Source organism: Elephantulus edwardii, unplaced genomic scaffold, assembly GCF_000299155.1.
Source record: "Elephantulus edwardii isolate Elephantulus edwardi_28Jun2011 unplaced genomic scaffold, EleEdw1.0 scaffold00111, whole genome shotgun sequence".
NCBI classification, from domain to species: domain Eukaryota; kingdom Metazoa; phylum Chordata; class Mammalia; order Macroscelidea; family Macroscelididae; genus Elephantulus; species Elephantulus edwardii.
Genome location: NW_006399861.1, coordinates 5197744 through 5223602, shown reverse-complemented (window position 1 = coordinate 5223602; position 25859 = coordinate 5197744). Strand labels below are relative to the sequence as shown.

General features: G+C 39.3%; 2 protein-coding genes across 5 annotated transcripts in view; one reads left to right on the top strand and one right to left on the bottom strand.

The window, feature by feature from the left end:
• SNAP91 (synaptosomal-associated protein, 91kDa) overlaps positions 1-25859 on the top strand; it is a 260033-nt gene that overhangs the window by 22023 nt on the left and 212151 nt on the right. The gene's annotated exons all lie outside the window — the stretch shown is intronic.
• LOC102860938 (zinc finger protein 500-like) overlaps positions 16290-25859 on the bottom strand; it is a 36471-nt gene continuing 26901 nt past the window's right edge. Inside the window, exons 2-3 of the mRNA XM_006892157.1 lie at positions 17103-17188; positions 16290-16497 (exon numbers count right to left, since the gene is read on the bottom strand). Of these exons, the coding sequence (XP_006892219.1) occupies positions 16290-16497; positions 17103-17188 (294 nt within the window). The remainder of the gene's footprint in view (positions 16498-17102; positions 17189-25859) is intronic.

Sequence of the window (25859 nt, the reverse complement as noted above, 5' to 3'; positions counted from 1 at the left end):
GGACATCATGCTTGGGAGGGTGGAGGGACAGCGTAGGAGGGGAAGGCCCTCTATGAGGTGGATTGATTCAGTGACTGGGATAATCGGGATGGGAGTGTCGGAGACAGTGCAATTGGCACAGGACAGAACAGAGTTTAGGGCTGTTGTACATAGGGTCGCTATGAGTCGCAAGTGACGCGATTGCACAAAACAACAACAACAAATCTAACCAGAATCACAAAGGATCTAATTAAAGAAAATTACAAAACATTATTATAAGAAACAAAAAGAGACTTGGAGGAATGGAAGATTATCCCTTATTCATGGATAGGAAGACTCAGTATGTGAAAATGATACTGCCACCAAAGGCAATTTACACATTCAATGCAATCTCAATGCCAATACCAATCCCATTCTTCAATGAGATGGAAAAGGCAATCTCCAATTTCATTTGGAATGGAAAGAGTTCCCGAATAAGCAAAGCACTCCTTAAAAAGAGAAATATGGTAGGAGGCATCTCACTCCCTGGTTTCAAATCCTACTACACTGCCATGGTGGTCAAGATAGCATGGTACTGGTAAATGACAGACACATAGATCAGTGGAAAAGAATTGAGAACCCAAAAATCAGCCCATCTACCTATGGTGAACTGATTTTTGACAAGGAGATGAAATCAGTTAAGTGGGGAAATGACAGTCTTTTTATCAAATGGTACTGGCAAAATTGGAAAACTATCTGTAGAAAAGCAAGACATACATCTCACTCCATACATGAAAAGTAAAATTGGATCAAGGACCTAGGACTAAATCCAAGGACTATAAACTTCATTATAGAAAAACTTGGAAGAACTCTTGAAGCCCTAATCCACAATATAAACAGTCTTCCAAGATCCTGAAAAGCCTACAACCAGGAGAGGGTAAAATAGATGAATGGGACTTTCTGAAAATCAAATCCCTATGCACATAAAAAAACTTCTCTAACAGAGTAAAAGGGGAAGCCACAGACCGAGAAAAAATATTTGGTAATGACATGTCCTTCTAAGCCCAGCCTGGACTTCTGACAGTTCTCTGTTGATCTGCTGTGCCAATCGTTTTTGGTTAATCTTTTAAGCAGAATCTTGCTTGCCTGTGATATCAATGATATTGTTTGATAATTTCCACACTCTGTTGGGTCACCTTTCTTTGTAATGGGAACAAATATATATCTCTTCCAGTAATTTGACCAAGTGATTGTCCTCCAGATTTCTTGGCACAGCTTGGTGAGCACATCTAGGGCAGTACCTGTTAGTTGAAATATGTCAAAGATATACCATCTATTCCTGTGGCCTTATTTTTTGCCAATTCCTTCAAAGCAGCTTGAACTTTTTCCTTTATCACCATAGACTCTTGCTCATATGTTGTTTCATTAAATTCTTCTGTGTCTACCAATTCCTTTTGGTACAGTGACTCTGTATATTCTTTCCACCTTCTTTAAATACTTCCTGGAACATTTAATATTCTGCCCACAAACGTATTGCAATGGGAAAGTCTGCTGCTAGGGAACTCTGCAGAGTACTGAAAAGCAGTAGTGTCACTCTGGAGACTAAGGTGTACCTGATACAGGTCATGGTCTTTGCCATTACTTGCTCTGCATCAGAGAGCTGGACAGTGACTAGGGATGATAGATGATAGATGGAGAATTGATGCCTTTGAGCTGTGGTGCTAGCTAGATTAGAGTATTGAATATACCATGGACTACTAAGAAAATGAACAGGTTCATTCTGGAGAGGGTTAAACCAGTCTCCTCCTTGGAGGCAAGGGTTCTGAAGTTTTGTCTGGCATAATCTGGACATGTTGCAAAGAGGGACCAGCCCTTACAGAGGAACTTCATGCTTAGGAGGGTGAAGGGCCAGTACAAAAGAGGAAGACCCTCTATGAGGTGGATTGATTCAGTGACTGGAGTAATGGGGGGTAGGTGTGTCAGAGACAGTAAGACTGACACAGAACAGAGCAAGGTTTAGGGCTGTTGTACATAGGGTCGCTATGAGTCGCAGGCAGCTCGACAGCACATAACATCAGCAACAACAATGACATGTCAGATAAGGAACTTATATCTAGAATTTATAAAATACTTGGGCACCACAATAGGATAAAGGTAAATAGCCCAATTGCACAATGGGCATAGAATATGAACAGCCACTTCACCAAAGAAGACATTCAGATGGCAAACAAACACATGAAGAAGTGTTCAAAATTCCTAGCTCTAAGAGGGATCCAACTCAAAACAACTATTAGATACCATCTCATTACAGTAAGAATAGCAAAATTTAACAGAACAGCAAACAACAAATACTGGTGAGGTTATCCTTATTCACGGGTAGTGGGAGTGTAAAATGGTACAACTATGGAAGGCTGTATGGCACTTTCTGAAAAAGTTTCAAATAGAAATACCATTTGATCCAGCAATTCCACTCCTAAGAATATACCCTAAAGAAGCCAGAACTGCCACCCAAGCAGATATATTCACACCTATGTTTATTTTGGCTTTGTTCACAATAGCAAAGAGTTGGAAACAGCCCAAGTGTCCATCAACAAACGAAAGGATAGAGAAGCTATGGTCTATTCACACAATGGAATACTATGCTGAATTGAAAAACAAGGAACTCATAAAATATACAAAATGGGTGACCCTGAAGAACATTATGCTGAGTGAAATATCTGTTATAAAAGTACAAATACTGCACAGTGCCACTGTTGTAAAGCACGACTGACATCAGGGTGGGGGGCGGGGAACTAAGAGGGGATAAATAATATGTAATACAGTTAAACAGATGAGGGAGAGAACGGTTTAGGAGGAATATATGATTAGGTATTATTGTCATGACAAGAGTCCAGAATGAAAGCTGCATAGGTGGAGTAGACTTGGGGCCAGGGAAGAGGAAGATTGTATAACAATGAAAGATTTTCTTTTTCAAAGAGAAGCGTGAACTCTGGGGTGGGGTGGGCAGTGAGGAAAGTGTGCAACAGTGAATGGAAATCCAAAGTCTCTGTAACCTTTAATTAAAATGAAAAAAAGGAAATAAATCCACCCCCTGCAAAAAAAAAAATATGCAGAGATGAGACAAAGATGCCCACGTTCACCACTTCTATTCATTATTGTATTGGAAGTACTTGCTAGGGAAATATGTCAAAAGAAGAAAATAAGAAGCATCCAGAAGGGCAAAGAGGTGGTAAGTGTGTCACTATATGCAGAAGATATGAGAATGCACACAGAAAACCCCAAGGACTTAACATAAAAAACCTTGTTAGACCTAGTAGACCAATTTGGTAACGTGGTGGGCCAGGTGCTTCAGGCCCTCCTCAATTTCATCAAGCAAGATTGTGTCATCTGCATAACAAAGGCTGTTGATGAGTTCCTTCAGATAAATTCAACCTCTAAGATGGTCTGTCCTGCATAAAGATTGAAAAAGTATGGAGACAGGACACATTCCTGATGCACTCCTTTTCTGATTTTGAACCATACAGTGTTTTCCTTGCTCTGTTCTGATGATTAGTTCCTGGTCAAAGTATAGGTTTCACATGAGCACCATTAGGTGTTCTGGGATTTACATTCTCCTCAAGGTTATCCATGAATCATTGTTATCCAAACAGTCAAACTCCTTTGCATAGTCACTGAAATACAAATAGACATTCCTCTGGTACTACTCTCTGCTTTTGGCCAAGATCCCTCCGACACTAGCAATGATATCCCTAGGGCTTAGAGACACAAAAGATCTTTAGAAAGAAAAGTACATAACACTACTGTGCTAAACAGTAAGATATCTAAATAAATTAAAAAGTGTTCCCTGTACATGCATAGAAAGAGTCAATGTAGTGAAAATGACAATCTGCCAAAAACAATCCATTCATTTGTTTAATGCAATCTCAGTACAGATACCAAAATTCATTTTTAAAAGAGATAGAAAAGGCAATTCATGTTAATTTGGAGAGCAAAGAGACCTCAAATAAGCAAAGCACTTCTGAAAAACAAAAATGTAGTGGGAGGCATAGCAATTTTTTATCTCAAAACCTACTGTAGAACTGTAATAACCAAAATAGCTTGGTGTTGGTACAGTAACAGACATATCAACCAATGGAACAGAATGGAAAACCCAGAAATTAATTCATCTACCTATGGTCCACTGATATTTGAAAAGAAGTGAAGACTATCAAATGGGGAAACAGCAGCCTCTTCAACAAATAGTTCTGGCAAAACTAGATTTCTGCCTGCAGAAAGCTGAAGCAAGATCCATATCTCAAACCACACACCCAATGTGGATCAAGATCTAGGGGTAAAGCCCCAAACCATAAAGATCATAACAGACAGAATGAGACAACACTTAGAAAGCCTTTCTATGGTATAAATAGGCTGGCAAATACAGCCAAAAATGCTTAGCTGGGAGAAGATAATATCATTGAATGAGACTTTCTAAAGATATAGTTCAAAATTTTTTTTCCAGTTAAAATTTTTTTCCAGTAGAGTGAAAAGAAAACTTCCTGACTGGGAAAAAATATTTCACAATGCTCAGTTCCACCACTAACACTGCTGGGATGAGCAGCCAAGAAATCAAAACATGAATTGCCTTAAAAAATCTGTGGTCAGGGACTTCTCTAGACTGCTGAAGAGAGCAAGAAGTCGGTCTAGAGACTAAGGTGCACCTGATCTAGGCCATGGTCTTTGCAATTACTTGCTCTGCATTAAAGAGCTAGCTGGACAATGACCATGGATGACAGAAGAAGAATTGATGCCTTTGAGTTCTGGTGCTGGAGAAGAGTATTGAACATACCATGGACTGCCAAGAGAACTAACAGTTCTGTCCTGGAGAGGGTGAAACCAGGTTGCTCTTTGATGGCAAGGATTTTGAGACTCCATCTCACATACTTTGGGAATCTAGCCAGGAGGGACCAGTCTTTGAAGAAGGATATAGTGCTTGGAAAAATTGAGGGACAATACGGGAGAGGAAGACCCTAGATGAGATGGATTGACACAGTAACTAATGAGGATAGGTGGGTCAGAGATAGTGAAATTGGCTCAGGAAAGAGCAGGGTTCAGAGCTAGTGTGTATAGGGTGACAATGAGTCATAGTTGACTCAACAGCACATATCAGCAATAATGCCATCTCAGACAAAGGTCTCATAACAAAAGTTTACAGATTGCTTCAGGACCTCCACAAGAAAAAGACTAATAATCTAATCACAAAATAGGCAAAAAACATGGAAAGACTTTTCATAGAGGAAGATATTTGGATGGTGAATAGAGACATGAAGAAATGCTCAGAATCACTGACAATCAGAGAGATGCACATCAAAACCACAATGAGATACGATCTTACCTCAGTAACTATAGCAAAGTTTAATAAGACAGCAAGCAGTAAATGTTGGAGAGGATGTGGAAAGATTGGAGCTATTATGGTGAGATTGTACAACCACTTTGGAAGGCAGTTTGGCATTTCCTTAAAAAGCTGGACATAGAAATTTCATATGACCCAGCCATTCCACTACTAGGAATATGTTGTTGTTGTTGTTGTTAAGTGCCATCAAGTTGCAGGCGACTCATAGTGACCCTATGAAGGAGAGTCCTCTCCTTCAAGCTTGGGTGCCTTATAGAATTGAGACAGTAATGGAGATTTGTACACCAGTGTTTATAGCTACGTTATTCACAGTGGCAAGAACATGGAAACAACTGTCTGAGAATAAATAAATGGATTGAGAAATTGTGGTACTTTCAAATGATGGAATACTATGCAGCAGTAAGGAGCAATGATTTAATTTTTTAATCATTTTTTTCAATTTTAATGAAAATTTACAGAGACTTTGGATTTCCATTCATTCACTGTTGCACTTTTCTCCCTGCCCCTCTACCCCTGTACAGTCTTCTCTTTGAAAAGTAAAAGTTCCCCCATTGTTTTACAATCCCTCCCCACCAGGTCCACTCCACTGTGCATCCTTCATTCTGGATTCCTATCATGACAATAATACCTAATCACATATCCCTTTTAAACAGTTTTCTCCCTCATCTGTTTCAATGCAGTATACATTATTTATCCCATCTTTCTCAGTCTTCCCCAACCCCGATGGCAGTTCTATTTTACAACAGTGGCACTATGCAGTATTTGTCCCTTTGTGACTGAGATATTTCACTCAGCATAATGTCCTCCAGGGTTGCCCATTTTGCATACTATTTCATGAGTTCCTTGTTTTTCAATGCAGTGTAGTATTCCATTGTGTGAATATACCACAGCTTTTCTATCCATTCATTTGTTGATGAGCACTTAGGTTGTTTCCAATTCCTTGCTATCATGAACAAAGCCGTGATAAACATGGGTGTACATAATGATTTAAATTTTTTAAAAATCTACATAATATGGGAGAGACTAGAGAGCATTATGCTGAATGAGTGAACTAACTCAGTCTCATAAGGACAAACAATGCATAAGAGCATTATTGTAAAAATATAAGAAGAACTAGTAAGCTGTATATAAAAGCTCAAGAGGGGAAGGGTAGGAGCTGAGGGTGGGCAGGGGCAAAATCATTGTGTCATAGAGTTTGGTGGGTGGAGAGAGGGAGTGAAGGAATTGGGAAAGATCTAATAGGGATCTTAAAATACCCTGTAATGTTGGATATAGATTAATGGTGATTAAGCTCAAGCTGAACTTGAGGAAAATTAAATCAAATCCATGGGAACCAAAATTTGACCATAATTCGTCCCACTCAAATTTCAAAACCATCTCAGGAACAGGTTTGAAGCCTTGAGCACCAATGAGCGTACACCAATTGAGCTTTTGGAGGATGTAAAGAAAATTGTCCATGAAGAATGCAAAAGATCATTACAAAGGCTGAAGAAGAAGAAGAGATCAAAATGGATGTCAGATGAGACTCTGAATATTGCACTAGAGCACCGAGAAGCCAAAGCTAAAGGAAGAAACCGAGAAATCTAAGAACTGAACAGAAAATTTCAAAAGGCAGCTCGGGACAAAAAAGCAAGATACTGTCATGAAATGTGCAGAGAGCTGGAGTCAGAAAATCAAAAGGGTTTCTTAAACTGAAGGAGTTGAAAAACAAATTCAAGCCACTGGTGGCAATACTTAAGGATACTTTGGGTAGAATGTTAAATGATCCAGGAGGCATCAAAAGAAGATAGAAGGACTATATATAGTCACTGTATCAGAAGGAATTGGCTGACACAGAAGAATTTAATGAAATAACATATGAGCAAGAGCCTATGGTGATGAAGGAGGAAGTTCAAATTGCTGTGAAGGAATTGGCAAAAAACAAGGCTTCAGGAGTTGATTGCATACCAATTGACATATTTCAACAAACAGACACTGCCCTGGATGTGCTCACTAAGTGTGTTGGGAAATCTGGAGGGCAGCCAGCTGGCCAACTGACTGGAAGAGATCAATATTTGTTCCCATTCCAAAGAAAGGTGACCCAATGGAGTGTGGAAATTATCGAACAATAACATTAACATCACATGTAAGCAAGATTCTGCTGAAAATTATCCAAAAATGATTGGAGCAATATGTTAAAAGATGTGCAGGTTGGATTTAGAAGAGGTCATGGTACTAGGGATATTATACCTAATGTTAGGTGGATCTGGGCAGAAAGCAAAGAATACCAGAAGAATGTCTATCTGTGCTTTACTAACTATACAAAGGCTTTTGACTGTGTGGATCATAACAAGCTAGGACTGATTCTGAGAAGAATGGGAATCCCATTTGACTGTGCTAATGTGAAACCTATACTTGGACCAAGAGGCAGTTGTCGGAACAGAGCAAGAAAACACTGTATGGTTCAAAATCAAGAAGGAGGTCCATTAGGAATGTATTTTGTCTCCATACTTTTTCCATCTGTATGTGGAACAGATCATCCAAGATGCTGGGCTGTATGAGGAAGAATGTGGCATCAGGATTGGTGGAAGAGTCATCAACAACCTGTGTTACACGGCTGACACAACCCTGCTTGCTGAAACTGAGGAGGACCTGAAGTGCTTGCTGCAGAAGGTCAGGGACTGCAGCCTTCAATATGGATTGAAGCTCTATATCAAGAAAACAAGGATTCTCACCACTGGGCCAATTGGCAGCATCAGTATGGATGGTGAAGAGATTGAGATAGTTGAGAGTTTTAGTTTACTTGGCTCCACAGTCAACACTCTTGGTAACAGCAGCCAGGAAATCAGGAGATGAATTGCATTGGGAAAGTCAGATGTGAGGGACCTCACAAGAGTACTGTTACGATGTCAGGCTGGAGACTAAGTTGCGCCTGATCCAGAGTATAGTCTTCGCAATTACGTGCTATGCATCAGAGAGTTGGACAATGACAGATGAGAGAAAGAGAATTGATGCCTTTGAGCCGTGATGTTGGAGAAGAGTGTTGAATATACTGTGGACTGCTAGGAGAACAAACAAGTTTGTCCTGGAGAAGGTGAAGGCAGAGTGCTCTTGGAGTCAAGGATTCTGAAGCTTCATCTGACATACTTTGGGCATGTTGCAAGGAGGGACTGGTCCTTGGAGAGGGACATCATGTTTGGGAGAGTGGAGGGGTGGCGCAGGAGAGGAAGACCCTCAATGAGATGGATCGATTCTGTGACTGGAGTGGTGGGAATGAGTGTGTTTGAGATGGCGAGGTTGGCACAGTAAAGAACGGTGTTTAGGGCTCTTGTACATAGATAGGGTCACTGTGAGTCGCAAGCGACTTGATGGCATATAACAACAACAACTTTTATAAAGAATTTTGAAGATTAATTTTATACAGAAATGTCGGGCCACGCCTGCAGGGTCAGGGCCAGTGTCTTGGGAGACTTAGTGTCAGCTGCACGCGGCCTCTGACTTCTTGAGGAGAGGCAGGTATGGAACTTGCCAGGTGAACTGGGAGTCTCTGGCCCAGAGTTTGCCAGCATTAATGTGTGCTAGATTTATTCAAACATTTTCTAGGTCGTATATCCCTGGTGTGTCCACTTGCCGTACAGCAATAACTTGTGGTTGCAGTGAAGATGAACACTGTGACACTGATGAGTCAAATGTGATAATGGTTACCCATGTTTGGACAGTGTTTGGTGGAGCTCCCCGATTAAAACAAGCTTGGAAGCAGGAGTGGCACCCACTTCCACAATAGCTTGCTTCTGGAAACCCTGTGAACTTGGAGAGAGGATGAGAGACACACAAGTGTTGAGAACTTTTGTTCATAGTATGGCTATGAGTTGCCTACAACTTGATGGCACTCAACAACAACAACAACAATTAAATAAAGCAATGTATGTGGATGATTACATGATATACAATGTATACATATTTTGTGTGTAAACCAATATAAAATATTTTTTAAATAGTATTTTTTGTTGTTATGTAGTATATTCTTCATTTTTACCAAAAATATATTGTTCCTAACTTTAACCATTACAGGAGTTTTAGGGGAAAGTAGTGTGAAAAGGAGAAAAGTTAAAAATAAAACAGAATTATTTTGCTTTTGTGAAGGGAGCAACAAATACAACTGTACTTTACTTTGGCTTTTAGTGACCTATTTGAGAGAAATTAGAAATTGCTTTCAGTATTGAAGTTTTTGGTAGCTTGCTTAGCACAATCTCATTATTTATTCATTTAACAAATATTTAATTATTTAGCAAATGCCAGGAATTGTTCCAAAAGTCAGGGATACCATGGTGAACAAAATACATAGAAACTCTGGCACTAAGCGCTTGCCACATAGATAAAAAGAAACAAGTGATGACAGGCAATTCAGAAAGAATTACTTTAAGACGGGAGGTGATAGCTAAGATGGAGATAGATCGCTGAGGAAGCCGTGTTGTAGGCACTGACTTGAGGTCTAGCTTGGGTGGGGGAAATGTTTGCAGATTTTGTTAGGGGTCACTCTCCATGTAGGGCTAAGAGAAAACAGAGTACATTTTAGGAGGTTACACATGTTGAGGGTGACATGGAGGCTGAATTTAAGAAGGCTGAGGATGTTAGAGATGAGACTTGGAGGTAAGAGCCAGTGCTACAGAGTGTTGTAAGGTATGGGGAATCTTAATGGTCATTCATTCATCATCTTTGTTTTTCAGATAAAGAAGCTAAGTCTCAAAGACCTCAAATCACACATTGTGTATGTGAAGAGGCATTGGTGGTTCCCTGGTAGAATTCCTACTTTCCTTGTGGGAAGACTGGGTTCAGCACCTGGCCTGTGCATCTCACATGTAGTCTGTCAGTGGAACCTTGCATTTTACTATGATTTTGAACAAGTTTCAGTACAGCTTCCAAGACTAAGTGACTCATCTAATTGCTGTCGAGTAGGAACTAACCCCTCACTGATCATCCACTGGTTGCTCAGAGGCTGCAAATCACACGGGAGGAAACTGCCTGTCTTTCTCTTATAAAGCCACTGAGGCATTCAAACCTTCCCCTGCCTCAGTTTATTTTGTAATGCATGTCTTACCCCAGATTGTCGATTGCCATACACACAATGTCTAATCATCTATTCCCTTCAGACAGTTCCTCCTTTCACCTATTCAGTATAGTGTTCATTATCTATCCATTCTTTTCCTCCCTTCTATTTTCCCTCCCATCCTATTTTTACAGTGGTCCAATGAAGTATTTGTCCTTTTGTGACTGAAATATTTCACTCAGAATAATGTTTTCCAGACTCATCCATGTTGTGGTAGTGTTTTACAAGTTCATTATTTTGCAGTGCTGCATAATATTCCCTCGTGTGAATGTACCACAGTTTTTCTATCCATTAGTTTGTTGATGACCCCTTAGGCTGCTTGGATCTCTTTGCTAGTGTGAATAATGCTGCAACTAACTTGAGTGTACATATATCTGTCTGCATCACGGCTCTGGTTTCTTTAGAGTATATTCTCAGTGGGAGGATAGCTGGGTCAAGTGATATTCCTATTTCCGACTCTGTCAGAAAGTGTCAGACTGCCTTCCATAGTGGTTATTATACCATTTTACATTCCCACCAGCAGAGAATGAGAGTTCCAATCTCTCTACATCCTTGCCAGCATTTGTTGTTTGCTGCCCTGTTGAATCTGCTATTGTTGTTGAGATGAAGTAATATCTCAATGTTGTTTTTATTTACTTCTACTGTAGTTAGGGATTTTCAATATTTCTTCATGTGTTTTTTCATATCTATTCCTATTTTGTACCCATTTTTTTGATTGGATTATTTGCCTTTTTCTTTTAGAGGTACTGGAGTATTCTGTAAATTTTAGATATGTCATTGCCAAATATTTTTCCTGGTCTATGGATTTCCTTTTTTACCCTATGGGAGAAGTTTAATATAAAACTTCTTTAAAAAAACAAAACAAAACACCCTTCTTAAATATTTAACATTGAAAAAAACAACCTTCCCCCAAATTACTATACATATTAGATTTAAGCTATATTCATGTTAGCATAAATGGGAAAAAAAGTTTTTAAAATTTTGGTTCAATAAGAAAATAACCAAAGAAAACATTACCTTTATTTTTTCCAAAGCCAACCATTATCATCACATCACTATTTTCCTCAAAATAAGTATTAAAATATATTTTAAAATATTCTGTTGATTCTTTGTTAAGACTGCAATTAAAAAGAATCCTGAAAAGCTTTCTCAGATCATGTAAAACTTTACAGTTTACAGCCATGCTGTGATCTAACTAAATAATTGAGTTAGACTTTGCCTTAATGTGTGTCCCCTGCCTCCGGCATAACAGGGTTTGCATCGTGTCTGTGTGTTTCTAATCTCTTTATTAAATATTTTAACATATAACCTTCTGGTTATGGCCGAAATCAACGTGAGGCCATGGCTGGTTTTCTTCTCACTGCTTTGGGGCCATATACGTATTTTCCTTCCACAGTAATTCTTATTATGGTTCCACAGGAGTCACTTAATTTTCAGTTACACTGTACTGTAGTTTGGGAATTTTGTGCTGCACATACATTACTGTGTCAATATTAATATATATATATATCAGTGTAATAGAGACTTGACTTTGGCCTTTATTTTGGATTATACTTTATTTCTTGCTGTTGTGCTTTTAGTTCAGAAAGAAGTGCTTCTTCATTTATGTTCAGAGTTATTTTTAGGTTAAAAAGAAAGATAGTTGGTCACTCAATAATGAGGAGGATAAGTGGCCGCGAATATTTGGCAAGGTGAGTTGACAATATTAAGCAAAGCTTTGAAAATTCTTTGAACTAACAATTGATCTTTTGGAAATATACCTTAGATAAAAAATAGCTGGGGAAATAGAGAATTTTGGACATTCAAAGGCTTGTATATAGAAATAGAAAACATCTAAATATCTGGTTAAAAAGAAATGTGAATCTAAACATTAAGGTAAAAGGAAGCCTAGAAAAATGAGGGTGTCAAAATGTATTTGACATGCAAGAATAGTTTGTGAAATATGATTCTATTTTCATTTTTTTTAAAAAAAGGCATATAAGGTCCCTGGTTGACAGAGATGATTTGAGTTTGACCACTAATTGACAGCTTAACAGTGTGAACCCATGAAAAAGAAAGCACCATGAGAGAAATCATTGTAATCTCTTTCCACAAAGATTGCTCCTGTTATTGTTGTTAGGTGCCATTGTGTCAAGTATGATCATAGTGACCCTGTGAATAACAGACTGGAACCCTGCCCCATCCTGTGTTATCTTCCTCATCTCTGACATACTTTATCCCATTGCTGCAGTCAATGTATTACCTCTTCTCTTTGAGGGTCTTCGTCTATTTTGCTGGCCTTCCCTCTTTCTGAAAAATGGATTCATAAAAAAAGCACAAAAATTCTGAGGGGGAGGGTAGGATCAAACTCCCAAGGCCAGCATGAGGCAGTTTTCTGTTCTATAACTTTACAAGTCATAATTGACTGGGCAGCAGCAGGTGTGTGTGTGTGTGTGTGTGTGTGTGTGTGTGTGTGTGTGTGTTGTGTATTTATTTTGATTTCTAGACCTATAAATATGTGCAAAATAATATCCATCAAATTGTATACTTCTAGGAGTCAAAGTTGATTTATTTTCCTCTCCACTTTATTCCAGTATTTGTCATGACTACTTTGTTTATGCAGTTGTTGTTGATTGCCTTTGGTTGAGCACAACTCATAGTAACCCTATGAACAAAAAGCCCCTCTACAACAATCAACATTTATCAAAGTTCATAGAGTTTCCAAAGGAGTGTTGTTTAGGAAGTGAATGCCACTCCTACTTCCAAAATTTTGTTTATAGGCTATAGGAATATAGATCAAACTAGTTTGAACAAAGAGAAGAATATTTTGATCTTGGTTCTTACCTGAGGAAAAAAACTCAGGGGTTAAGTTGGGACTCTGATGTTTGCTGAAGAATCTACCTTGATCTCATTTTAATCTTGTTTCTATGTCATTTGATTGTAGTAGAACATCTGCCATTGTCACCCTACACAGTCTTTCCAGTGATGCTGGAAATGCAGTCAGCTAAAACACCAAGCTTCCATCATCACAGCCTCATTGAGAGAAAGATTTCTTTCTAAAGCTAAGAGATTCACAGAACTATCAGGAAGAATTTGAATTTGCCTGGCTTGGATCTTGGTTGACTCCCATGACTATGTGGTGTGATATTGTGCTTGTTATATTCAACATGAAGTTCCTAACTGGGAATCCCAAAACCTTAATGACTTGCTCTGTTCACATTATATGTGCTATTCAGTCAAACTGACTACTAGTTGACCCCCTCCAGTGGATTTTTACATGGGTGGAGATTGTCCATCTTTCCTCCGAGGAGCAGCTAGTAGATTTGAACCATGTGCTTTTGGGTTGGCAGGGTAATTCTTTATGATTAAACCACCCAGGATCTCCAGTAATTTGCTATATACATAATATTTCTTCTTACTATCACAATTTGCTGTGGATGACTCCTTTTGGCAAAAATTTCTCACATGTAAGGTTCTCATCAGCTAGGGCTATTTTGCACATCAGACTGACAGAGGAAATATGTATTGCACGTGATGATTCAGGTCCTGACCTAGATATGACATGCAGAGTTCCTCTGAGAGAATAAAGTAGTTGCTTTTTCTGCACTTGATCCAGGGCATGGTCTTCACAATTACCTTACTACGCAGCAGAGAGCGTAGCTAAGCTCTCCTGCTCCTGCTCCAGGCCATGGTATTTGCAATTACTTGCTGTGCATCAGAAAGTATAGCAGTAACTAAGGATAACAGAAGAATTGGTGTCTTTGATTTGTGATGCTGGAGAAGAGTATTGAACATATCATGAACTGCCAAGGGAACAAATAGGTCTGTCCTGGAGTAGGTGAGAGCAAGTTGCTCTGTGGAGACAAGGATTCTGAAACTCCATCTGACACTTTGGGCCTGTTGCCAGGAGGGAGCAGTCCTCGGAAAAGGATGTCATGCTTGGAAGGTTGGAGGTACAGTGCAAGAGAAGAAGACCCTGGAGGAGATGGATTAACACAGTAACTGGGGTAATGGGGGTAAGTGTGCCAGAGACACTGAGACTGGCTCATAATAGAGCAGGATTCAGAGCCACTGTGCATAGGATTGCTGTGAGTTGCAGGTGACTTGATGGCAAAGAACAACAAAACAACTACTGTTGGTCAGGACTCAGTGGGCTTACAAATATCAGGAGCACCTGACGGCTCAGGATAGGATAAGCTGCATCTGTTCTACATAATTTTTGGATGAAATAGAAGAGAAAATCACACATGATTTTCCTGGTATTTTTCGTTAAATTCTATTAACAATGCAAAGGCATTTGACTGTGTGGATCATAACAGGTTGTGGGTATTGAGAAGAATGGGAATGCCAGAACACTTAATCGTGCTCATGTGAAACCTGTTCCTAAATGAAGAAGCTTCTGTGTGAACAGAGCAAGGGAAGCTACTTGGGTTAAAATTAAGAAAGGCATGTGTCAGGGTTGTATCCTTTCCCTGTACCTATTCAATCTGTATGCTGAGCACATGTTTAGGATTGGAGGAAGGCTCATCAATAACCTTTGGTATGCAGATTACACAACCTTGCTTGCTGAATGTGAGGAGGATTAGAAACACTTGCTTCAGAACATGACACTGCATCCTTCAATATGGATCACATCTAACCATCAAGAAAAGAAAAATTCTTACCAATGGACCAAGGGACAACATCATGATAGATGGAGAAAAGATTGAAACTGTGAACGAGCAATGGTATTCCAGTGGGAAAGCCCTCTCCAAATTACTGTGGACCATTGATGTTATTTTGAGGACTAAGGTGTGCCTGATTCGGACCATCGTCTTTCCAGTCATTTGCTATGTATGTGAAAGCTAGAAAATGAATAGGGATGATAGAAGAAAAATTGATACTTTTGAATTTTGATGGTGTAGGAGAGTACTGAATATCCCCTGGACTGCCAAAGAGCAACCGGGTATGTCTTGGAGAAAGTGAAGCTACAGTACTCCTTGAAAGAAAGAATTGTGACACTTTGTCATACACACTTTGGGTGTGTTACTAGGAGAGGCTATTACTTGGAGAAAGACATCATGCTTGAAAAAGTGAAGGGACAGTGAAGAAAAGGAAGACCTTCTACCAGGTGAAGTGATACAGCGACTGCATCAGTGGGCTCAAATGTGTCAGAGATTGTAAGGATGGCACAAGATAGTATAGAGTTCAGCTCCATTGTTTATAGGGTCACTATGAGTCGTACTCAACTTGATGGCGCCAGTAATAATAATTGAATTCTAACACTCTACAACCAGACCTCATGTTCAGGTTCATTTTCTCTGCCAATACAAATGCCACAACCATAACATTATTGAATTCAGGATTTTCCTTTATCAAGTCAACCCTGCTTCTGAGTTTATACTTTTTTTAGCCTTTGTTGTTTACACTAGAGGAAAAATAATTTAAAAGAGGACAGAGGAGACCAAAACCACAATAAATTAAAATTTTATTTTAAGACAATGAAACTGCCAAGGAAGCTGTCAGTGGTCGCTGTGAACAGGGTTAGTGTTCTTAGTGGTGGAAATGGTGGGGGGTTGATTTCTTGCCTTCTAATGTGGATCACTTCATTTACTCAAAACAGACATTTATCTCTGTCAGGCCCTTTTGAAGATACTTGGGAGTCACAGGTTAACAATACAGAAAATTCACTGCCCTTCCAAACTTTACCTTTTCATGCAGTTGCAGAACAAGGGGAAAGTATAGTCATTAAATAAATTATATGGCATGCTCACAGTAGTTATTAAAGAAATTGTATGGCGTGTTCACTATGGACAGATAAGTGTATGTGATGGGGCAGTGTCTCAGGAAGCTTCTGACATGTTGGAATCCTTGTGGAAGGAAAAGCTCTGTCAACCCTCATGTGGAGAAGGAATTGGATGACTGGCACTTCCCACAAGCAGAGCACATGTAGGGCTTCTCTCCTGTGTGGATCTGCTCGTGAGGCAGCCGATTGGCTCTGTGGCTGAAGCCTTTGCCACAGAAGCTGTATCTGAAGGGCTTCCCAAGCCTGTACATACCTCGTGCACTGTCAGGACTGACTGCTGGAGGAAGCTTTGGGGGCACTCTATACAAGCATATATGGCTTCACACCCTTGTGTTTTCTTTGAGAGAAAATGGAAAGACCTTGGGACATTCCTGATATCTGTATAATTTGGGTGATACTGGAATTCTTTCCTGTTGTCTTGCATCTGGAAATTGTCTCTCACTGTTCCTTTGTGCAAAGCCAGCCAGGCTCACAGGTGGCTGGGTCTGGCTTGCATATAAGATCTGTAGGGACACCCTTATGCTGCCAGGGCCTCTTTTTGAGATCCTGAGGCACCTAGCCCTGCATTTTTGAGGTTTTTTTGTGTTGTGCTGACAAGCTTCTCCTTTTTCAGGTCTTGAAAAACTCTCTTCCAGGATAATCTGTCTCTTCCAGGTTCTCAAGTGTGTCCTCTGTTAAGATTGTCATGGTTTTGTTTCATCAAGGCTGGGTTACTGCCACCTTTATCTTCTTCTCCTGCCAAAATAAAGGGATAATTCCATGAAATTGTACTCCCAGAAAGCCCACACAAAACATGCCCCATTAATCCAGATTCACTCTACTCACCTTTGAATGGGTACGGGTATCTTCTGGAGCTTGGAGGGGGATCCTCATGTTATTTCCTTTAGGATTGGTTCCTGGGTGACAATATTTTCTTGAAGTGAAAAATGACATCTTTTAAGGACATACACCTAGGAAAGAAGGCTTCTTGTCCCTGCATGTAGACTTGGACCTGTCATCTTTGTGACTGTCCTGTCACCAGTGAGGCTGAGGCCATTGTGATCTCTTGTCAGGCTTTCTCAGTGTTCCTTGACTCAGGATATCCATAACTACCTATCCTTTTCTTAGCATGGATTGTGTCAAATGAAATAATCATTATTTGTTTGGTATGTCTTCTCTGATTACTAAAAATAATATAAAAACTTTAAAAAATGAGTACTTTCAAGAGACCATTGATAGCAGATTTGCCCAGTGCAATATATCTTTTTATTTATTAACTGCTGCTGCCATGGGTGTGAATTTTCCATCCAAGGAAAATGAAATATTTGACACCTTCAGTCTTTTCTCTGTCTATCACTATGTTGCCTATTGGTCCAGGGGTGAGGACTTTTTTGTTCTCTTGATATTGATGTAATCCATACTGAAGGTTGTAGTATTCAAGTTTATTAAGTAAGAGCTTCAAGTTCTTTTCACTTTCTGCACACAAGATCATGTCACTTCTATAAAACAGGTTGTTTACCAGTCTTCCTCCAATTCTAATGCCACACTTCATATAGTCAATCTTCTTGAATTATTTTATCAACTTACAAATTGAACTTTTTTGTTTCTGTTACATGCCATTGAGTCACCTGCGACCCTATCTGAACCCTCCCCTATCCTGAGCCAGTCTCACTAATTCTGACACACCAACCTTCATTGCCCCAGTCACTGTGTCAATCCATCTCATCCAAGGTCTTCCTCTCCTGCACTGTCATATTACCCTTCCAAGCATGATTTCCTTCTCAAAGGACTAGTTTCTCCTGGCCACGTGCTCAAAGTCTATGACACGGAGCTTCAAAATCCTAGCCTCCAAAGAGATATTTGGTTTCACCCCCTCCAAAGCAGACATATTTGTTTTCTTGGCAGTCCATGGTATGTTCAAGTTTCTTCTCCAGCACTACAATTTGAAGCATTGACTCTTCTGTCATTCTTAGTCATTGTCCAATTTTCTGATGCCTATAAAGTAATTGTGAAGACCATGGCCTGAATCAGTCACACCTTAGTCTCTAGACTGACATTGTTGCTTCTCAGTACTCTGGAAATATCCCTGACAGCAGATTTTCTCAGTGCAATGCGTCTTTTGATTTTCTGACAGCTGGCACCCATAGTGTTGATTGTGGAGCCAAGCAAGCTGTAATTGTTAACAATCTCAGTCTCTTCTCCATCTATCATGGTGCTGCCAATTGGCCCAGTGGTTAGAATTTTTGTCTTCTTGATGTTGAGCTTCAACCCATATTGAAGACTACAATCCTTGACCTTCTTCAAGCAAGTGCTTCAGGTCTTCTTCAGTTTCAGCAGGCAAGGTAATGTCATCTGCATAACGTGGTTGTTGATGTTTTTTGCTAATCCCGATGCCACTTTTCTCCTTATAAAGCCCTGCTTCCTGGATGATCTTTTCTGCATATAGATTGAAAAAGTATAGAGACAGAATGAATCCCTGATACACTTCTTTCCTGATTTTGAGCCATGCAGTGTTTCCCTCCTTTGTGGTCTGCTTCCTGGTCCAAGTATAGGTTTCACATAAGGACAATCAGGTGTTCTGGGATTCCCATTCTCCTCAATGTTAGCCACAATTTGTTGTCACCCACATAGTGAAATGCTTTTGTACAGTCAGTGAAACACAGACATTCCTCTGGTACAATTTGCTTTCTGCCAAGATCCACCTGACACTAGCAATAATGTCTCTTGTGCCATGACAACCTCTTCTAAACCCAGCTTGTATTTCTGGTAGTTCTCTGTCAAAGTACTGTTACAGTATTTTCTGGATAATCTTCAGCAGTATTTTTCTTGTGTGTAATATTAGTGATTTTTTAAATAATTTCCATACTCTCTTGGGTCACCTTTTTTAGGAATGGGAATAAATATGGATTTTTAAAAATTTTTTTAGTTTATTATTAATTTCAATGAAAATTTACAGAGACTTTGGATTTCCATTCATTCATTGTTGCACTTTTCCCCCTTCATAACACTCCTCTGTAGTGTTTCCTCTTGGAAAAGTAAAATTCCTTTATTGTTTTATAATTCCTCCCCTCAGGTCCACTCCACTGTACAACCTTCTCTCTGGACTCCTGTCATGACAAAAATACTTATCAATTTTCCCTTTTAAACAGTTTTCTCCCTCAGCTGTTTCAATGCAGTATACATTATTGAACCCATCCTTCTCAGTCTCCTCCCAACCCTGAGGTCAGTCCTGATTTACAACAGTGGCACCATGCAGTATTTGTCCTTTTGTGACTGAGATACTTCACTCAGCATCATGTCCTCCAGGGTCACCCATTTTGAATAATATTGCATGAGTTCCTTGTTTTTCAATGCAACATAGTATTCCATTGTGTGAATATACCACAGCTTCTCTATCCATTTGATTGTTGATGGGCACTTAGGTTGCTTCCAAATCTTTGCTATTGTGAACAAAGCCATGATAAACATGGATGTGCATATATCTGCTTGGATGTCTGCTATAGTCTCTTTAGGGTATATTCCCAGTAGTGGAATTGCTCAGTCAAATGGTATCTCTATTTGCAACTTTTTGAGAAAGCACCATACTGCCTTCCATAGTGGTTGCACCATTTTCCATTAAGTTGACCAAGTAGTTGTTCTCAAGATTTCTTGGCACAACTTGATGAGCACATCAAGGGCAGCATCTGTTTGCTGAAATATGTCAATTGTTATTCCATCAGTTCCTGAGGCTTTATTTTTTTGTCACGTCCTTCAGAACCTGAATTTCCTCCTTCATCACTATTGAATAGGTGTGGTGAAATCATAGAACCCTGGTAAACACTTTTTCTTGTTTTAAACCATATAATATCTTTTTGTTTTGTTCAAATAACTGCTGCTTTGTTCATGTACAGATCTGCTTGAGCACAATTAAATGTCCTGGAATTGCATTCTTACAACTATAATCCATAATTTAATATGATCCAAGGATTCAGATGCTTTTGCAGTTTTAAAAACACAATTAGACATCTTTCTGGTTTCTATGTTTTCATCTAAGATCCATCTGACATCAACAGTGATGTTTCTTTTCTTTTCTCCTTGTGTTTTTAATAAGCTTTTGCTTTCTTCGATGAACAGCCTACAATTTGATGGGATCCTGCAATTTGTCTGGTCATTGGTGTTCAGTGCATTCAGTCTACCTTTGAAATGGTTTTAAAGTCAGGTGGTATAAGTTCATGGCTGTATTTTGACTCTTGTTGTTGTTGTTGATTGCTTTTGAGTCGAGCAGCATACTTCGGGAGTGTTGCTAAGAGGGGCTGTCCCTTGGAAAGGGACATGATGCTTGGAAGGGGACATGATGCTTGGAAGGGCGCAGAGTTGATGAAGGAGAGGAAGACCGTTGGCCAAGTGGATTGACACAGTGACTGCTGCAATGAGCTCTAGCGTGTCAGAAAGTGTGAGGATGGCACAGGACAAGACAGGGTTCAGATCTGCTGTTCATAGGGTTCCTCTAGGTCGTACTTGATTTGAAGGTACCAAACATCACCCACAATACTCAAATTTTTGTTTTTATCTTGCTGTTTATTATTTTGTACAACAGAATGTTTACTGATTTAAAGACTGAGGTACACCTGATCCAAACCTTGGGGTTTTTAATTACTTCCTGTGAGTCTTAAAGGTAAGCAGTGAAGAAAAGGAATAAATTCCTTTGAATTGTGATGGTGACCAAGAATACTGAATATTGCTTTTATTCCCAAAATAAAAACCAAATTTGTCCTGAAAGAAGTGAAACCAGAGCATTTTCTAGAGGCAAGAGTGGTCAAACTTCGACTCAATTATTTTGGGCATATTTTCAGGAGGAATAAGTCCTTAGAGAACTTCATATTGGGAAAGGTGTTGGTTGTGTGCTGTTGAGTCAGACCCTGTAGTGGGTTTGCAGAGGCAGTTAATTGCATAGGAGGAGATTGCCTAGCCTTCTCCTGTGGAGTAGCTTGGTACATTCGAACTGTGTATCTTTGAAATTTCAGCGCAGCTTCTTAACCACTAGGTCACTAGCACTCCCTTTTTTGGGAAAGATAGTGAGAGCAAAAGAGAGTAAGATGCTCGACATGATGGTTTGTCATAGTGACCATGACAGTGGGCTTGAGCATGACTGAGATTGTGAGAAGGGTTTAGGATAGGGCAAGTTCAGATCTTTGTTCATATAGGCCATTAGGAATCATAGTTGACTTGACAGCACCTAACAGCAATGACAAAAACAGCAATGTATTTATTACTTCTGTGTTTACAGTATAACAAGTAGCAATAAAAAAAAAGCAGTTGAAGCTATTTTATTATCCTAGCAAAATCTAATGTCAATAAAAGCTAGCAAGTAAGCTAGATGGAGAAATCTCCATGTGGGGGAAAAGACAGAGGGGTTAATTCAAATGACTGGATTTCGTTTCATCACTGCTTTTGTTAACGTTGTGATTATTGAAGGGAGCATTGCTGACTGAAATGCCAGCAGTTTAAATTTACCACTTACTGTTCAGGAAAAAGATGAACAGACTCCTCTCATAAAGATTTACAGCCTCAGAAACCCAGTTGAGGGCATCATGAGTCAGAATCCACTTGACACTAGTGAATTTGGGGATTGCTGAACCATTTATTTTAATGGAATTACTAGTTAAAAATCTTGAGAGGTGATGACCTAGTCACTAGGTCACTAGCTGACCTAGTGTGGGTTCAGACTCGGTTGCTTCTGTCAAGGTTAGGTCACTTTCTACTGACCTCAGTCTCTTTGGAGACCTGTAGGTAATAACATTTAAGTGAATACATATACTTTTTAAAGGCAGTAAAAAAATAGCAAGCTACAACCCTAGATTAATGTTATTAGAGGAAAAGAAAACCTTTTGGGCTCCAACAGTTATTTTCCTGAGCATGTTTCAGGTACCACATGCAGAAATAAAAATACTCCAACTGCTTTGCTGATGCTCCAACAATCTTTGGCTTGAGAAATGATAGTGTATTCCTAAAAGACATGAAAATAACAAAGTAAACCCTTATATCTGTACAATCTTTTTTTTGTTATGTTGTTAATTGCAAAATTATTATGAAAATGTATTTACTTAAACATAATTAAATCATCTTAAATAAAATGTAAATAATTTTAGCCTATATGTCATAGCTTACTCTCATTGTAGAAGAGCCCTAGTAGCATGAGTGGTTAGTATGAGAAGCTGCTAATCAGAAGGCTGGCACAGTTCGAACCCACTACCCACTCTTTTGGAGACGGGTGTGGCAGTTTGCTTCTGTAAAGATTTACACCCTTGGGAATTTTATGAGGCAGTTCTGCCTGTCCTGTATTTAGTGAATCCACCAGCTGTTTCATAGAAGAAAGATGAGCAGTTTCTTTCTGTGCAATTTACTGCCTCAGAAAATCCACTGGAGGGTCAGCTATGGTTCCAACTCGACAGTACACAAAAACTACAACAACATAGGCAGAATCAACATAATGGTAGTGGGTGTTATGTTTTGTGTTAGTATATCGATATCAAGACTTAGTGATATGTAAGGGAGATCTGCTGACCTAGGGGGGGAAGGATGTGCACTGTCAGTTTAAAGACAGTGGGTTGAATCCAGCAGCTGCTCCTTGAGAGAAAGATGGGAGTTTCCCCGTGCAGTTTACAGGTTCTGGAAACCTAATGGAAGGTCAGTTGTATCAAACTCAGCAGCAATGAGGTGGTTTCTTCCCCCACAGAGTGGTGTGCATTTTGAATTTGTAATTTTATAATTTTTTATATTGCTTTAAACTTTTAAAATGTAAAGGATTAGTAAAAGGATTACTATAGTATATTGATAATAATAAAGTACTATGCTCATTGTTTGATGTGACCAAGACAAAGGTGGGTGACTTTTAGTTCGCGGCCCTCAGGCCAGTCTTTCATTGTTTTTGTTCAGACATTCCCCTAAGTCGTATAGCCCTGGTGTACAAGTTGCCGTCCCGCGGTCACTTGTGGTTGATGTGAGGCTGAACACTGTGACACGGATGTGTCAAATGTGTTAGTGGTTGGCTACCCAATGCGGACTGAGAGTGGGGTGGAGCTCCCCGATTGAACAAGCGTGGAAGGAGGAGTGGCGTCCACTTCCATTATAGCTTGTCTCCGGAAACCCTATGACCTTGGAGAGAAGATGAAAGGCACCCAAGCGTCAAGAACTCTCCTTCATAGGGTCGCTATGAGTCGCCTGCAACTCGATGGTACTTAACAACAACAACAACAACATGCTCATTGTTTAGACTGAAGACGTTTTGAAAAGCTTTTAATTACAATCAGAAACCCTCACCACTGGACCAAAAGGCAGTATCAAGACAGATGAAGAAAAGATATGAGTTGACAGTCACTTCCTTTTACTTGGATCAACTATCAATATTTAGCAGTTAGCAGTAAAGAAATAAAAAAAAACCCAACAACAACATTGCATTGGGTAAATTTGCTGTCAATAAAGAGCAAAGCTATCTTTAAAGTCTAAGTTGTGCCTGACCCAAGCCATGATATTTTCACTTTTGAGCATTATGACCTTCTCCAAGGACCACTCCCTTCTGGCCACACATGTCCAAAGTATGTGCGATGGAGCTTCAAAATCCACACCTCCAAGGAGAAACTTGGTTTCATCCTCTCTAAGACAGATCTATTTGTTTCTTGGCATCCATGGTATGCTTATGGCTCTTCTCTTATCCAAACTGGATAATGACTAAGGATGTCAGAAGAAGAATTGATGCCTACGAGGTAATTGTGAAGACCATGGACTAGATCAGGCGCACTTTTGTTTCTAGACTGATGTTGCTTCTCAGGACTCTGGAGAGGGCCCTGACAGCAGATTTTCCCAGAGCAATTCATCTTTTCATTTCCTGAGAGCTGGTGCCAAGAGTGGTGATTGTAGAGCCGAGCAATATAATTGTTAACAACCTCAATCTCTTCTCCATCTATCGTGGTGCTGCCAATTTGCCCCGTGGTCTTCTTCATGTTGAGTTTCAAACCATATTGAAGACAGCAGTCTTTGAAATCATTATACAGTGATACTGCACTATTTTATATTTCCAGCAATAATATGTGATAGTTTCAATTTTTCCAGACACTCACAAGTTCTTTGATTCTAGCCACCCTAGAGGAAATGAAATGATGGATCATTGTTTTGACTTGTATCTCAAAATAACTAGTGATATTAACCTTTATTCATGTGTTCATTGCTATTTGTATATCTTTCTTGCAATATTCTGTAGCCTTTGCTTCTTTTAAAATTGGCTTTTTATTGTTAACTTATGTGTTCCCTTTATTTAAAGTGATACAAGCCCATTATGATGTATGTTGTTTGCACATATAACCTCTTATTTTTAGGTTGGTTTTTTACTTTATTCTTATCCTTTCAAGTATAAGTTTTTATCTTGATAAAGTCTAATTAATTTTCTCCTTATGGTTATCATGGGTTTTTTTTTTTCCTAAGAGTCCTTTGCTAAATCCAAGGTCATGGAGATTTACCATGGTTTTTGCTTTCTGGTCCATTTTGAGGTTTTTTTTTATATTTCCTATGAAATACAGACCCAACTTCATTCTTGTGACAGTCTGTTTTATCCAGAAACATTTAAAGAAACATTTAAAGAAAAGATGATTTCTTCTCCACTCAATGATTATGACACTTAGTTTCTTAAAGATTCTGTACAGAGTGTTACAAACTCAGTAGTTTATAAGAAACATCTTATCACAATTCTGGAAACTGTCAATCAAAAATCAAGATGTTGGCCATACTGATCCCTCTGAGAGGTCAGAGGGAGAATCTGTTTCCTGCCTGTCCGCAGCAGGAGCTGGTGATCCTTGGGGCTCCAACTTCTGCCTCTCTCTTCCAATAGTCATTTTCCCTTTGTGTCTGCTTCTGTGGCTTCTCTCATATTATAAAGGCATCACTTGTCCTATACCAGGACCTACCCTACTCTAGTATGATGCCAGGTGATTGATACTATGTTAACAAACCCTGTTTCTAAACAAGGCCAGGCTTATTTTGAACTATATACATCCGATTTTCTTCAACTCTGTGCCCTTGTTTCAGCATCAAACAGTGATAACCACGGCTTTATATTAAGCCATCAATATGGGAGGTGTGAGTCCTCTTTTTCTTCTTTTCCAAGATTGTTTTCATTATTCAAGGATATAAATTCCATACAAATTTTAGAATCAGCTTACTAGTTTCTACATAGAAGTCAGCTTGGATTCTGGTGGGAACTGGGTTGAAATCACAGATTAGTAGGGGAGTATGGCCATCTTAAAACTATGTTAAGTGTTCTGATATATGAGTATAGGATATTTTTATTTCTACTACTGATATCCCTAAACCCATTGTCTACATTGGAATTCCTCGGTGATGTAGACAATTAACATACTGGGAGTCTGTTCAAAGGCTTCTAAGAAAGACCCTGTAATTTACTGGTGAAATTCAGTCACTGAAAACTCAGTGGAGGACAGTTCTTCTCTAACACCAGAGGTATCCATGGGTCAGCATTCACATATGGCAGCTGGCTCCTTCCCTGATGAGTTCATCCAGCTCTACTATGAGTTCAGAAAATTAAGAGTCAACTTCCAGATTAAATAAAGCTGGCTAATTGTAAACAAATCAATCAAGTTATGTTAAAATTCCACTTTATCTCTGTTCTTCAGTACCAAAGCTTTTATTTTTTT